Raw genomic sequence first — 14,179 nt, forward strand, 5'->3', positions numbered from 1 at the left:
TCGTTGTCGTAGATGAGATGAAAAGGAATGAGTCCCGTACTTTCCCGTGGAGTCATTCGATATGCCCAAAGAATGCTAGGCAGCTCTTCCACCCAATTGCCGCCCACATGGTCCAACTTGACTTGTAGCCCACGAACTATCTCTCTATTAGTGACCTCAGTCTGTCCATTACTTTGAGGATAAGCGACAAAAGTGAAGGCATGAGTGATGTCAAACCCTCGGCACCATTCTTGAATCTTGTGCCCTTCAACTTGTCGACCATTATATGAGACCAATTTGTGAGGGATCCCGAATCAGCATAAGATATTTTTCCATAGGAACTGGATAATGGCTCCTTCCGTTATCCTGACCAGGGCATTTGCCTCCACCCACTTAGAGAAGTAGTCTACTGCCACGATTAGAAAGCGCCTCTGTCCTAGGGCTATGGGGAACGATCCCACGATGTTCATTCCCTATTGGTCAAAAGGACAAGAGACTATCGAGGTCTTCAAAATCTCGGTCGACCGATGGGACAAGTTTTGATGTTTCAGACAAGAGAAGCAAGTGGCCACTAACTGCTGAGCATCTCTTGCAAGGTGGGCCAAAAATATCCGGTCAACAATACTTTTTGGGCTAACATCCTTCCTCCTACATGACTACTGCAGCATCCCTGGTGAACTTCCTATAGGGCATCCTCGTCCAGGCCTAAGCATTTGAGCAGTGGTCGGGAGAATGATCGCTTGTATAATTGATCCCTAATCAGCGTATATGCATGAGCTCTCTTCCTAATCGATCTGGATTCCTCAGCATCGGCAGGTAAGACACCTTGTTGAAAATAAATGATTATTGGAGCTCTCCAGTCAATTAGTTCCTTTAAGTTGTTCTTCAAGTCAATTTGATCTATCAAGAAACTCTGGGCTATCGACTTATCCATAACCCAAGTACTCAAAGAACTGGTCATTTTGGCTAATTCATCTACCCTGGGAATCTTGGTTACTGTAACCTCCTTGAAGCCCTCCTTCATTTTCTCATACTCTTCTCTGTAAAGTGGTAGCTTCTCATTGTTGACTTCGAAGTTGCTGACCACCTGCTGAGCCACTAATTGAGAATCTGAGTAAATGATAACCCGCGTGACTCCTACATGTCGAGCTGCCTGTAGTCCCGCTAGAAGCGCATCATATTCTGCCTCGTTGTTAATAGCTCTAAAGTTTAACCTGACGGCTAGTTGCATGATGTCTTCTTGAGGGGATATAAGGAGTAGCCCCACTCTGCTTCCTTCCTGAGTGGACGATCCATCCACATATATCTCCCATGTTTCCTCAACATCACATTGATGGATCTCCGTTAGGAAGTCGGCCAGAGCTTGTGCTTTGATCGTTGTTCGGGGCTGATATTGTATATCAGATGACTGAAGAAATACACTGTTCATTATGCATTGTTTTGCTCTTTCACCAGGAATGCCCCCACGACCTTGGGGGTACCTGACAAATACACTCAGAACGGCTCCCCAACAATAGGTTTAAACAACAAAGGCAAGGTCTTCAGGTGTTGATTCAGTTCTTCAAAAGTTTTGTTGCACTCTTCATCCCATTGAAACTTGGCAGCTCTTTAGAGCACCTTAAAGAAGGAGAGCGCCTGATCTATAGATCAGGATATGAACCTAGAGAGTGTCGTGATTCAACCCACCAACATCTGGGCTTCTTACAGATTCTGAGGTGTCTGCATGTCTCAGAGTGTCTGTACCTTTTATGAGTTGGCTTCAATTCCTCGCTCAATGATGAGGTATCCCAGGAATTTTTCCCCTCGGGCTCCAAACAGACACTTTAGTGGATTTAACGCGGCCCATATTGCCACAGTGTGTCACAAGTCTCCTCCACATCGACAATCAAGTTTACTGTCACAATAGACTTGATTAGTATGTCGTCTACGTAGACTTCGATGTTCCATCCCATTTACTCCCGGAAGATCTTGTCCATCATCCTTTGATAAGTAGCTCCTGTGTTCCGTAGAACAAACGACATGACCATATAATAGAAAGTACCGTGGGCCATGATGAAGTTAACTTTCTCCTTATCTTCTTCGGCAAGAGGGATTTGGTGGTATCTTTGGTAAGCATCGAGTATGCAAATTCTTTCGCAGCCCGAGGTAGAGTCCACCATCTGATTGATCCTCGGTAGTGGGTAGTCATCCTTAGGGCTAGCTCGGTTGAGGTCCCGAAAATCGATGTAGACCCTCCACTTATTGAAAGGTTTGGACACTAGGACCACGTTAGAGAGCCAGGGTAGAAATTGTACTTCTCTAACATGTCCTGCTTTCAAGAGCTGATCAACTTTAGCTCGGATGATCTTATTTTGTTTGGCCGAGAAGTTCCACTTCTTCTGCTTGACAGGACAGGAATCAGGCAGGAGGTGCACCTTGTGCTCAGCTACCTCAAGCTTGATTCCTGGTAGCTCCTTGGGGGACCAGCCGAAGGCGTCCCTGTTGCGCGCCAAACATTCAACTAGGTCAGTCAATCTTGATCGGCAGGTCACTTGATATGCGAGTGATGCTCTCCAAACGCTCTTCCCAAGGGATGGGTTCTTCAGCTATACGAAGAGTCTCCTCTTGGATGACGTGGATTCTTCCATCCTGAGTTCTTTGAGCTTTAGAGGCATCGACCTTCACCATGTCGATATAACACCTGCGGAAGACCAACTGCTCGCCTTTGACCTCCCCGACCTGATCTCCCACAGGGAATTTTATCTTCTGATGAAAGGTGGAGACTATCGCTCGAAACTCGTGTAGGGCAAGTCTCCCTAAGATGACATTGTAGGAGGATGGAGAATCCACTATGATGAAGGCGCTCCTCTGTGTCCTTACCAATGGTTCGCTACCCAAAGATATAGCTAGCTTAATTTGACCCATTGGTCATACCTCATTGCCAGTGAACTCGTACAAAGAAGTAGCTATAAGTTAGAGTTCACTAGCATTGATCTTCGTGCCCTCGAACGCATTCATGAACATCACGTTGATAGAGCTTCCGGTGTTAATGAAAACCCTAGCCACGCGGCTGTTGGTGATGATAGCTTTGATTATGAGGGCATCATTTTGAGGGAGCTCCACTCCCTCCAAGTCTTGCGGCTCGAAGCTGATTGCAGACCCTGCAGCTTGTTCCTGGCTGCACCCCACCACATGTATCTCCAAGCCATACTCATGGGACTTTCAGTCTCTGGTGGAGTCTCCATCAGTGGGGCCTCCGGAGATCATGCCGATCTCCCGGATGGCGACATTTCCCTTGTTCTCTTCCTCAGGGGACTCCATTTGCTCCTTGCCCTGACCTGGTTGTTGAGTTCCCTGACCTCCGCTCTCAAGCTGGGGTTTACTTGATGGCCCTGTTGTAGTAGGCTAGCTGGCCAGCAACTTCTGAAGCTTGGGCATGATCTCGGACGGAGGTAGGCCCAGTTCAGCTACCTGTTGAGAATCTCAGGCGAATTGGATGCAATCTCCTGTGGAATGGGTGTGGGACCTATGGTAGGTACAATAATGGGGCCCCAATTGACTGGGCCTGGGGACTTGAACAGCTTCGACTCGTTGGGCCACTCTGGATTCCTGACCGAGCAAAAATCCCGGTCGGCATCCTTGGAGCTAGGAAAGGGTCGAACTAGAGGTTAGGGTAGCCTTTTCTCCGACTTGTTAGCTGGAGCAGGCGTCTTGTCTACTTTCCTCCAGGTAGCCTGAGCTTCTTCTACATTAATGTAGCTGGCTGCCTTCCCCAACATCTCATCAAAATTCTTCACAGACTCTTGAATGAGGGCTCGGAAGAACTCCTATTCCACCAGACCGTGGGAGAATGCGCTTATCAAAATCTCTGAGGTAGAGGACGGGACATCCTGGGCTACCTGGTTAAAGCGTTTTATGTAACTTCTTAAGGGTTCCGCAGACCCTTGCTTGAGTACGAAGTGACAGTGTTCTGTCTTTTGATATTTCCTTCTATTGGCGAAATGGCGCAGGAAAGCGTTCTTGAAGTCCTGAAAGCAGGTGATAGATCCGACAGACAGCCTATCGAACCACCTTTGCGCCGAGCCGGATAGGGTGTTTAAGAATACCCGGCACTTAATGGCATCACCGTACTGATGCAACAGGGCAGTATTCCAAAATTTGCGAAGATGATCCTCTAGATCCTTGCTACCATCATATTCTTAGAAGAATAGCGTACGAAAGAAAAAAAAACTGTAGAAAACGAGTACAAATGTGCGCGTACCTGGCTAAGGGAGAGGTCCTCCCTTTTTATATGACATTGCATACCTTCACAGCCTGTATGTTGTCAGAGAATGTGGAATGTCAGGGCTTGTCGGGTGAGAGAAGATATATGGTGACCTCTTATTGGTGGAAGGAATGTTCCATTTACAGGTGATAGGAGACTACTAGAATATTCCCTACCACAGAGCAGTTATTCTCTGATAGGCAGTTACGATCCACTGATATTGTTTGTCACTTAGCACTTTCCATCCCGCCTAGGTTTAGCTATGGATAGCTCAGGATGGCCATTTAGAGATACCACCTGACTTGAGTCTTGATGAGGAGGTTGAGCCATGGCAACCTGCCCAGGCTTTATCTATTATCTGTATTTGAGACTGTGGCGAGGGACCCATCCTTCTTGCCTTGATCACTGTAGGGTTGGCTGGGAGTTGTTTTAGTGAAAGTACCCTGGCCGCTCACATGGCCCGAGCTAGGAAAGTCTGATCAATCGGGGGTAGGTCAAAAAGTAATCCAGGACGCCTCATACGTCTCAGATCTAGGGACCTGCCCTGCCTGTGCCCAACCAGAAATTATGCGACTGATGACTTGAGGCGGTCTAACTCCCTCTTTCTCCTAAGTGTTGACTGCCATGTCCCCTTAACTTCTGATCGTCATGTCCCCTTGACTTTTGACTGCTCTTGACTGTCATGTCCTCTTGACTTTTGACTGTCTGACCTTATCGGGCCCCACCTTTATGCACCGTAGCAATAGGGTTTCCCACTGGTTCGATCGAAAAACTAACTATCCGAAGTTTCTTGGGTTCATTCTACAACTGGAGTACTGGACCAATTTTTAAAAACTTGTTTTAAGAAAAGTTTTTCATGTGTTACTACCTTCCCTAATCTTTGACTCTTCGAAGAATGAGTGTGGTTAGTTTATGTAATGGTGTTACTATCAATAAATTGGGATTAATTCCTAACAGATGTAAAATACTTCGTTGGTTATCTCAACCCCTTCTTGCATGCACTATTATTGATGGACGAAACTCCCGTGATTTACCTCCCTTCCAGACAGTGGAGGGTCACCCCTGGAGGATCCGTCGAGATGATGATTTTACTTTTTAACTGCCAATGACACATGCAAAATTACTAATTTCGAATACATTAATAATCTCTATCTAGATTCGAGCACTTTTCAAATGTGTTGCCCATAGTTTGCAAAATCATGATCTTAGGTCAGATTGGATCAGTCAAAATCGTATGATCCTATTAAAAATCCTTGAAATTTTATAATACATGATTAATATTTAGAAAAAAACTAAACAAATCATTTACATATAAATAGATTAATAATTTTACATATACATACAATCGTCGACATTCAACATCACATTTGACATTATTACATGCATAAATTTAAATTAATTAGTAATTTAACTATCATTCTAGCAAAAATCACTCAATGATATTTATATTTTCATATTACAAAATTAAAAAGTATAAAATTTCTACTAATAGAATAATAATAATCCCATTAACCTCAAGAATCTTTTGAAACATTTGATTGAAACACGATGTCAGAAATAATCTTTTAAAGACCTGTTGATCCCATAGCATACTAGATAATAGACATCTAAAAACTCATCATTTTAGGGTAAAAAAATGATGAAATATTGTTGATTAAAAACTAACTCAAAAATAACTAAATATTGTCTAAATAGTTTCAAAACTGTAATCCTAACTCTAAAAAAATGAAAATAACTTAAATTATAAAATAGTTCAAAAGATAATAAAAAAGTTAAAAATCTTTCGAGCCTCCGCAAAGGCTTTAAATGATGTTTTTTTTAGACTAAAACTAAGAAGTTAGGAGTTTTACTGGATAATCAATTGTAGATCTTTGAACATGTTTCAATTTGATATATTATGGGTCACGTGATTTAACCTAAGTCAAAAGTTATTACTTCTAAAACTTTCAATCGATTCTACCGATTCTACGAATCTTGTTATGGTTCCACTACAAAAAATAATTATGCATAATCCATGATTGATTTAGTGTTCTAGATCATAGGATTGTACGATCCTACGATCCAGGATCAGGATTTTGCAAACCATGGTATTATCTGAGCATATAATTTTTCATTTTTTTTTTGATAATTTAGGTATCCAGATTTTATGATCCGATTAATCTTGAAGTTGACCAACTCGGCCCCATAACCATCAAAGTAAATTGGGAAGTACAGATGTGTCATGACGAATAGCTCAGCGTGACAATTTTTTCAAACTCCCCCGATGTAATATACCCTGAGTGAGATTTGAACTCTCATTGCCTAGGGAGCTCATCCCAACTATCACCATCACACTATAGTCAAAGGGGGGATGCCCCCACGACAATAGCTGAGGTGGTAAGTAGATGAAGGTTTGCCACTGAGGTTGAGAGGTAGAATTTTGGGACTGACGGAATGTAAATCTCTACACTCCCTCTAACTTACCCTTCCATCCACTTATCTTTTCAGTTACCGTGATTTATCTTCTCCATATTGATCCTGGGAAAAATTGGTGGGGCACTGGAGGCGAGTGCTTTGTCGTTGCCACTATAGTCTTGATGACATAATATATCTTTTCGTGATTGAACGAGTAATTGTTGGAGTTTCTTTGTTTTAATTTACTCAATGATCAAATTCCCTTGGAAAGAAGAAATAAACAAGTTGCTAGTTAATTCTTATGGTCGCACTTCCCCCTCGGTTATGATCCAGTCGTAAAAGATAAGGATGATTCACATACAATGAGGGATTCAAATCTCATGTTGGATATTTCTTAACGTCCTTAAAGTTCCAATCACCGATGATGATGAGGTGTCATGTCAGGATTCACCTATATTTTTTAGATTTATCTAGTGATTGATCAATGGGGTTGATTGTCCATTTCCAAAATTAATCGGATAGAATTAAATACATGGTTAAAAAAAATGCATATAATTGTATTTACATATATAAAAATGCCCTTCGCATCACATGTCATTGTAGAATTGATCATTGTATATTCCAGCTATTTAAGTTTGGTTTAAGAGAAATAAGAACAAAGTTTAAGAGAAGAAAATTTAAATTTCTCCTATATTATGCACTATATATATTAATTATATATTCTGTTATCATTTATGGGGATAAACTGAGTTTAGTAATCTGCCGATAGATCAGACAATCTTTGTGAAGATCCGCGGAGTAAATCTTGTTCTCCTACCCAAACGGGTTAATCACGTTCACTGCACGAATCTAATGGCAGTATGGACGCCGACGACGCCTTCCAACGGATTCCTTATCGGGTATAAGAATCCAGCTAACGCAGCCGCGTCGAGTGGCCAAACGGAAGATGAAGCTGGTGAAGAATCCGTGTTTGCGTTTGATGGCTCTCCGCCTCCGCCACGCCGCCTCCTCTTCTACCGACGTCTATTGCGATGGTGGCGTAGGCACACGGAGCGACGTGAAGCACCTCTTAACTGAGAAACCCTCTCACAATGCCTCACTTCGGCACCCTAACTACCAGCTCCGCTCCCTGCTCGGCTCCGCTTCTCCCGGCTGCCTCTCCGCCGCCTTGTCGATCCTCCGCGGCATGCTTTCCCCCGACTCCGCTTCCCCGCCTAACGCTGCCACTCGGTCGATCGTTTTCACCAGCCTGACCACGCGAAGCCAGCACCTGGACGAGGAGTCCCTCGCCCTCCTCGTCGAGATAGCCAAGATGGGATTTTTTCCGCACGACGACTTCCTGTTCACTCAGTTCATCGACAAGCTGTGCCGCGGCGGCGCCACCTCCGGGGCCTGGGATTTCTTCCACGCGGTAAAGGATGCTGGCGGCTCGATCGAGGCCTCTGTGTGCAACGCCCTCTTGACTGGCCTCGGTACAATTCGAGACTTCGAAAGGATGAATCTTCTGTTTTCAGAGATGAAAGGTTTGGGCGTGCGCCCCAGCACAGTCACCTTTGGTATATTCATCAATCACCTCTGCAAATCCCGTCGCCTCGACGATGCACTGAACGTGCTTGACGCAATGTCAAGCCCAGATTCGGGAGTGTCCCCTGACACAGTCATTTTTAACACTCTCATCGATGGGCTCTGCAAGGCAGGAAGGCTTCAGGATGGTCTCTCCTTGCTTGATAGGATGAAATCAAGCCATGCTTGTGATCCTGACAGTGTGACTTACAACAGTTTGATCAATGCCTTCTGCAAGGCTGCAGAGTTGGACATGGCTCGTGAATTGCTTACCAGGATGGAGAAGGAAAGGGTGACTGTTGATGTGGTTACGCTGAATACCTTTGTAAATGGAATGTGTAGGCATGGGATGATCGGAAATGCCCTTGATTTCTTTCGAAAGAAAAAGGTTGAGTGGCCAGAAGTTAAAGGCAATGCTGTCACCTATACCACCCTTATTGGTGCTTTCCTTCATTCCAACAATGTAGGAAAGGCGACGACATTGTTTGATGAGATGATCAAGGAAGGAGTTTCCCCAGATTCTACGACATACTTCACTCTCATCTCTGGGTTGACTCAAGTTGGTAAACTGGATGATGCTTATTCGAATGTGTTGTTGATGAGAAAGAATGGTTTTAGAGTAGACATAAAGAGCTATAACACTTTGATCAGTGGGTTTTGCAAGAAGAAGAGGTTGGATAAGGCATTCGAGATACACAACGAAATGTGCAAGGCAGGTCTTACTCCTGATATCTGGACATACAATACTTTGATCAGTGGGTTTTGCAAGAAGAAGAGGTTGGATAAGGCATTCGAGATACACAACGAAATGTGCGAGGCAGGTCTTACTCCTGATATCTGGACATACAATACTTTGATCAGTGGGTTTTGCAAAAATAAGAGATTGGATAAGGCATTCGAGATACACGACGAAATGTGCAAGACAGGGCTCAGGCCTGATATCTTCACATACAGTAGTTTGATTGATGCTTTCTGCAAGGCTGGTGATTTTTCGAAGGCTGATAAATTCCTCAATAAAATGGTCGACGATGGATGCAAACCTGATGTTGTCACTTACGGAACTCTGGTCAATGGTTTCTGCAAAGCTGGTGATCTTGACCAGGCCATGAAGATCTTCAGGAGCATGGATGTGTCAGTGGTGCCGGCTAACACTGTTATTTATAACATCCTCATTGATTCTTATTGTAAGAATCAAAAAGTTGATGCCGCAATAGACCTTTTCGACGAGATGCAGAAACAAGATATATTGCCCGACGCCATGACCTACACCTCCATTTTCAAGGGTCTTAAGGACCATAACATGTCTGATAAAGCCTTAGAGCTTATGGACAAGATGAGTTCGCAGGGATGCAAACCAAACTATGTGACAATGGATGTTCTCACGGACTGGTTAACTGCGATTGGTGAGATCGAGAGACTGAGACTATTTGTGCAACGGACAACATCTTCTGACATCAACTCTGGCAATCCTGATGTTTAATCTTATAGATGCTTCTTATTTAATGTTGAGTTGTAGCATACATGAACAAATGAAACGAGAGATTTTGAGAGATTTTTTAGTTGCAGAATTTATTATTCGGTATGCAAAAGTTATGCATAAGCTTCTACACAGTATGATTTCTGAAGCTCATTTTCATAATTCAAACAATAACCTGAATCTGCAAAGAAAATTAGGTGGAAATTGGAATTAGGAACTCTGTTGCAGTTCTTTGTTGGACAAAATCTTTGTATAATTGCACATTTTAATTTGTAATCTGAAATTGTTTAGTTCCATAAGTGTTTCCTTTTCTCATCCTAATCATTTTCTGCCCTTCAAAGATTTCATAAAGTTCAATGTCCCAAGTTGCAATTTTTCTGTGCTTACTGTAGAACAGTATTAGTGCGAAGAGTGGACACTTCACATCTACTTGGAAGTTAGATTTTCTGTGGATTTTCCTTTGAATAGAAGTGCCATATTATAGCCTATTTCGATCGAGTCATCTAACTGCAACGATCCTATCCTCTTTCTTCTCAGGCATTCAAATCTTGCTCGTCTCTAGGGCATGGCTAACGATATTTGACGTAGATAGCACTAAATCTATTATGGTTAGATCGATATCAGATCAAATATGCTTTTCGGGAATGTGTTCCTATAGTAAGCTAGCTTGGGCAAAATATGAGGGGTCATAACTGTTGGGACCTTGACGTCCGCTAGAGGGGGGGTGAATAGCGTCTCACCCAAAACTTTACTTCCTATAATATTAGTGCACAGCGGAATACAAAAGCAAACTAACAAATACGAAAGTTAACCTAAAACAAGAAGGAAGAAGACAACAAACCAAACACAAGGCGTGTACATGGTTCGGAGATAACTTGCTCCTACTCCACGGCGTGTCCGTAAGGTGGACGATCCCTCAATCCGTCGGTGGATTAGTCCCCGGCAAATTCCGGCTAGCTCAACCTCCTTGTGGGTGGAGAAATCTCACCACAACTCCAACCAAGACCTCTTGGCACACAAAGATCTCTTGAGCACTTTGGTGACTACTAATTAGGCTTTAACCAAGTCTAATTTCGTCACCTTGGCCGGCCATCCCAAGCTCCTTCTTATAGAGCTTGGAGCAAATCAGAAAGCTGATTTTCCCGTTACTAGTCGACTGGTCAATGCACCAGTCGACTGCTACAATCATCAGTCGACTGCTACAGTACTGCTACAGTAACGCTACAGTACTGCTACAGTGACGCTACAGTAAACCCTAATTTTAGGATTTTGCCTCGAGTACATTCACTCAGCACTCGTTCTCTCCCGACCAACCTAGACCTAGCCTTCTAGCCTCCTCCATCAGTCTCGCGTCCCTCGGATGTCTCCCCATCCTTCACGTCTTGCCTTCTGGAGCTTCCTTCGGCCTTGTCCATATTGTCGGGTCTTCCTTTGCCAAGAGGCTCCTCACCTCCGGGGCTTCATCCATTGTCAAGTCACACTTGGACTTACGTTGCCAAGACTACATGCTTGGACTTACACCGCCAAGACTCATTCTTGAACTTTCCTCCTTTGCCAAGATCACACTTGGACTTTTCTTGTTGTACTTGTATCCTGCACACTCACAATGCATATCAAATACAACAATAAACCTAACTTAAACCTTTGCCCAAACATCAAAACCTAGGGCACCTAGATTGCTCCAACAATCTCCCCCTTTTTGATGTTTGGCAACCTGTTTAAGTTAGGGAAACATAAATGCAATACATATGCAAATAAATATGCAAATCAACTCATGCATAAATAATGGAACCTAAATCCCTAGGCTCCCCCTTCACCTAAGCTCCCCCTTGAGCTAGGATTTCTCGCAAAGGTAAACTTCTCCCCCTTTGCCTAAACAATGGCTCCCCCTTTACCTAAGCTCCCCCTTGAGTTAGGATTTCTTGCAAAGGTGTATAGGTTTCCCACTTAAACCTAGACTTCTCCCCCTTTGCCATACATCAAAAAGAGCTCCAACAATATCCCAATTGTTGAAAACATGTCATCCAAATTGACCCTAAACTCATGTATTTATCCTCCATTGATCTCATACATTTAAACGAGTTGACACGGTCAAGAACAATGTTGAAAAACACTTTTAGGCTGGTATCAGTCGACTGAACTAGGTACCAGTCGACTGCCCCCTTCCACAGAACCTCACAGAAACATTCTGTGGTCGAAATCTACTGTTACCAGTCGACTGGTATCGGCACCAGTCGACTGGTATCGACAAAATGAGCTTACAGAAACATTCTGTGCTCAAAAACACTATTACCAGTCGACTGGTATCTGTACCAGTCGACTGGTACCCTATTTCTGAAAAAATCAGCCTTTTCAGGCCAACTTCAGAAATGCACCAGAAATTTCACAGACCTCCAAAAATTCCCAAATTTTGTGGAGAGGTCTATTGTACCCATGTCTACTTGGGAAAAATATATATAAAAATATATTTATCACAGATCCCAAGATTGACATAAAATTCAAAACTAGCTAAATGATTCAATTAAACCTTGACCTAAAGTCCTAGTTTTGGCTTCCTCTTGATGTATCTGCCCATACTAAACCATAATGCATTACTAGCATTAGTTTATATGGTATCTCTACATCAAAAACTAATTTTCATGCAATATGAACCCAATTCATATTTCTATGCATGAAACTCAACTCAATTGTGCCAACCCACTATGTTAGAGACTTAAGTCCGTCTCCTAACCACTTGGCACATTTGATAACCCATCTACCATGGGTCCCAAAGGCTCTTCCTAACCTTAGGAATCTTAACCTTAGTCACCTCCCTTGGTGATTCATCCACTATGGCTAGGCCACTTCGGTGCACCTCGGGTGACACTTGGCCTACAAAACTCACCTTCTTAACCTTAGACACACTGTCTTTGGTTAATTTCTTCTTGTCCTTAACCTTGGACATCCCATCCTTGCCATGATTATATGACACCCTAGCATATTCCTTCTTATTGGCCTTAGATGACTCTCCCTTATCCTTGGTCACACCTCCCTTACCAATGTCATGTGCTACCTTAGCACTTGACCTCTTTTTGGTCTTGGAGGGACCTAATTTGACATTTTTAGGTTTTTGACTACCCAAATACATGTCAAGTCCTTTAGGTCCAATAATGAACCTCTCTAGGACTTTCTCCATTTCCTCAAGCTTTGCCTTCAAGACTTGATTTTCTAATTCTAGGGTTCTAACCCTAAAGTCAACATGTCCACCTTGGACATGCCTAGACCTACCCACCTTCCTAGGCATATGTCTCCCTTTCTTGGGATTAATGCTTAGGTTTTCACCCACTTTCCTTCCCTTAGGCAAAGTGGTTTGGGTCTTAATAGGTCTACCCTTAGTGTATGATTTCTTAGGGTTATCTACCGTGTTAACCCTATTCCTATCATTATACCTAAATCCATGATTATGCTTGGGTAAATAATCTACATTATTTCTAACAAGCATATAAGAATTAGAGCTTGGATCAAGCTTCAAAATAGGAATTACCTTCCCTTTTACCTTTGAAGCTCCCCCTTGACTTGTGCTCCTCTTCTTTTCCCATTTCTTCAAGTGCGCCAATTTCTTGAGCTCTCCTCTCCTTGGGCACTTTGTGTGGTAGTGACCCCACTCACCACATGTAAAGCACCTAATGTGCTTCTTCTCCTTCTTCTTCCTACAACTCACATTAGTTTCTAAATTAACTTTAGTGAGTTTAGGGTTTACCTCCTTTACCTTCTTGAGCGAAGGACACCTACTCTTGTAGTGCCCCATCTTACCACACTCAAAACATTTGATGTGATCCTTTTTGCTCTTCTTGGTAGTTGAGGTGGAGGGTTGAGCTTCCAAGATCTCCTCTTCCTTGGATTGCTCTTCTTCCTCTTCACTTGAAGATGTGGATGGTTCCACTTCTTCCTCCCTTGAAGATGTGGATGATACCTCCTCATCTTCCTTCTCCTCCTCGGATGTTGAGCTCGTGTCAACATTCGATTGGTCCTTCTCTTCTTGGACCAATGAGTCCTTCTCCTTGGGTTCTTCCTCTTCTTGGATTTGTGTAGGACTCTCATGAAGCGCAATTACCTTTTTCCAAAGGTCACTTGCATTCTCGTATTCACCTACATTCAATATCGCATTAGGAGGTAATAAATTAATTAAAATTCTAGTTACCTCCTTGTCCGTCACCGATTGCTCCCTTTGCTCCTTGGTCCAATATCGACGTCGGAGACGTTTTCCCTTCTTGTCAGTTGGAGTTTTAAACGGTTCCTCCAATGCAATCCATTGGTCCCAATTCATTTGGAACCACATCTCCATGCGCTTCCTCCAATAGTCGAAGTCCTCGCGCTCGTATGGAGGTGGGATTCGGATGTCCCATCCGAGAGGTCCCTCCGACTCCATCTTCTTCCTCTAGCCGCTCTCTTGGCGATTAGTCCAACAAGAGCTCACCTTGCTCTGATACCACTTGTTGGGACCTTGACGTCCGCTAGAGGGGGGGTGAATAGCGTCTCACCCA

General features: G+C 43.3%; 1 protein-coding gene across 2 annotated transcripts; it reads left to right on the plus strand.

Moving 5' to 3' along the window:
* The first annotated feature begins 7,548 nt into the window (after positions 1 to 7,548).
* On the plus strand, positions 7,549 to 9,974 carry LOC122045329 (pentatricopeptide repeat-containing protein At3g61520, mitochondrial-like). Of its 2 annotated transcripts, XM_042605507.1 has the most exons (2): positions 7,549 to 8,870; positions 8,976 to 9,974. In XM_042605507.1, the coding sequence occupies exons 1-2, from the start codon at positions 7,563 to 7,565 to the stop codon at positions 9,657 to 9,659; spliced, it is 1,992 nt and encodes a 663-aa protein (XP_042461441.1). In that variant the 5' UTR covers positions 7,549 to 7,562; the 3' UTR covers positions 9,660 to 9,974. The 2 variants fall into 2 exon arrangements, with proteins under 2 accessions (XP_042461441.1, XP_042461440.1); XM_042605506.1 differs by having other exon boundaries at positions 7,549 to 9,974.
* Positions 9,975 to 14,179: the final 4,205 nt, after the last annotated feature.

This window comes from Zingiber officinale, chromosome 2B (genome assembly GCF_018446385.1).
Source record: "Zingiber officinale cultivar Zhangliang chromosome 2B, Zo_v1.1, whole genome shotgun sequence".
In the NCBI taxonomy this organism is placed as follows: Eukaryota; Viridiplantae; Streptophyta; class Magnoliopsida; order Zingiberales; family Zingiberaceae; genus Zingiber; species Zingiber officinale.

Bases quoted from the DNA above. Each gene is read 5' to 3' on its own strand.
- LOC122045329 (XM_042605506.1), top strand. From the start codon at position 7,563: ATGAAGCTGGTGAAGAATCCGTGTTTGCGTTTGATGGCTCTCCGCCTC.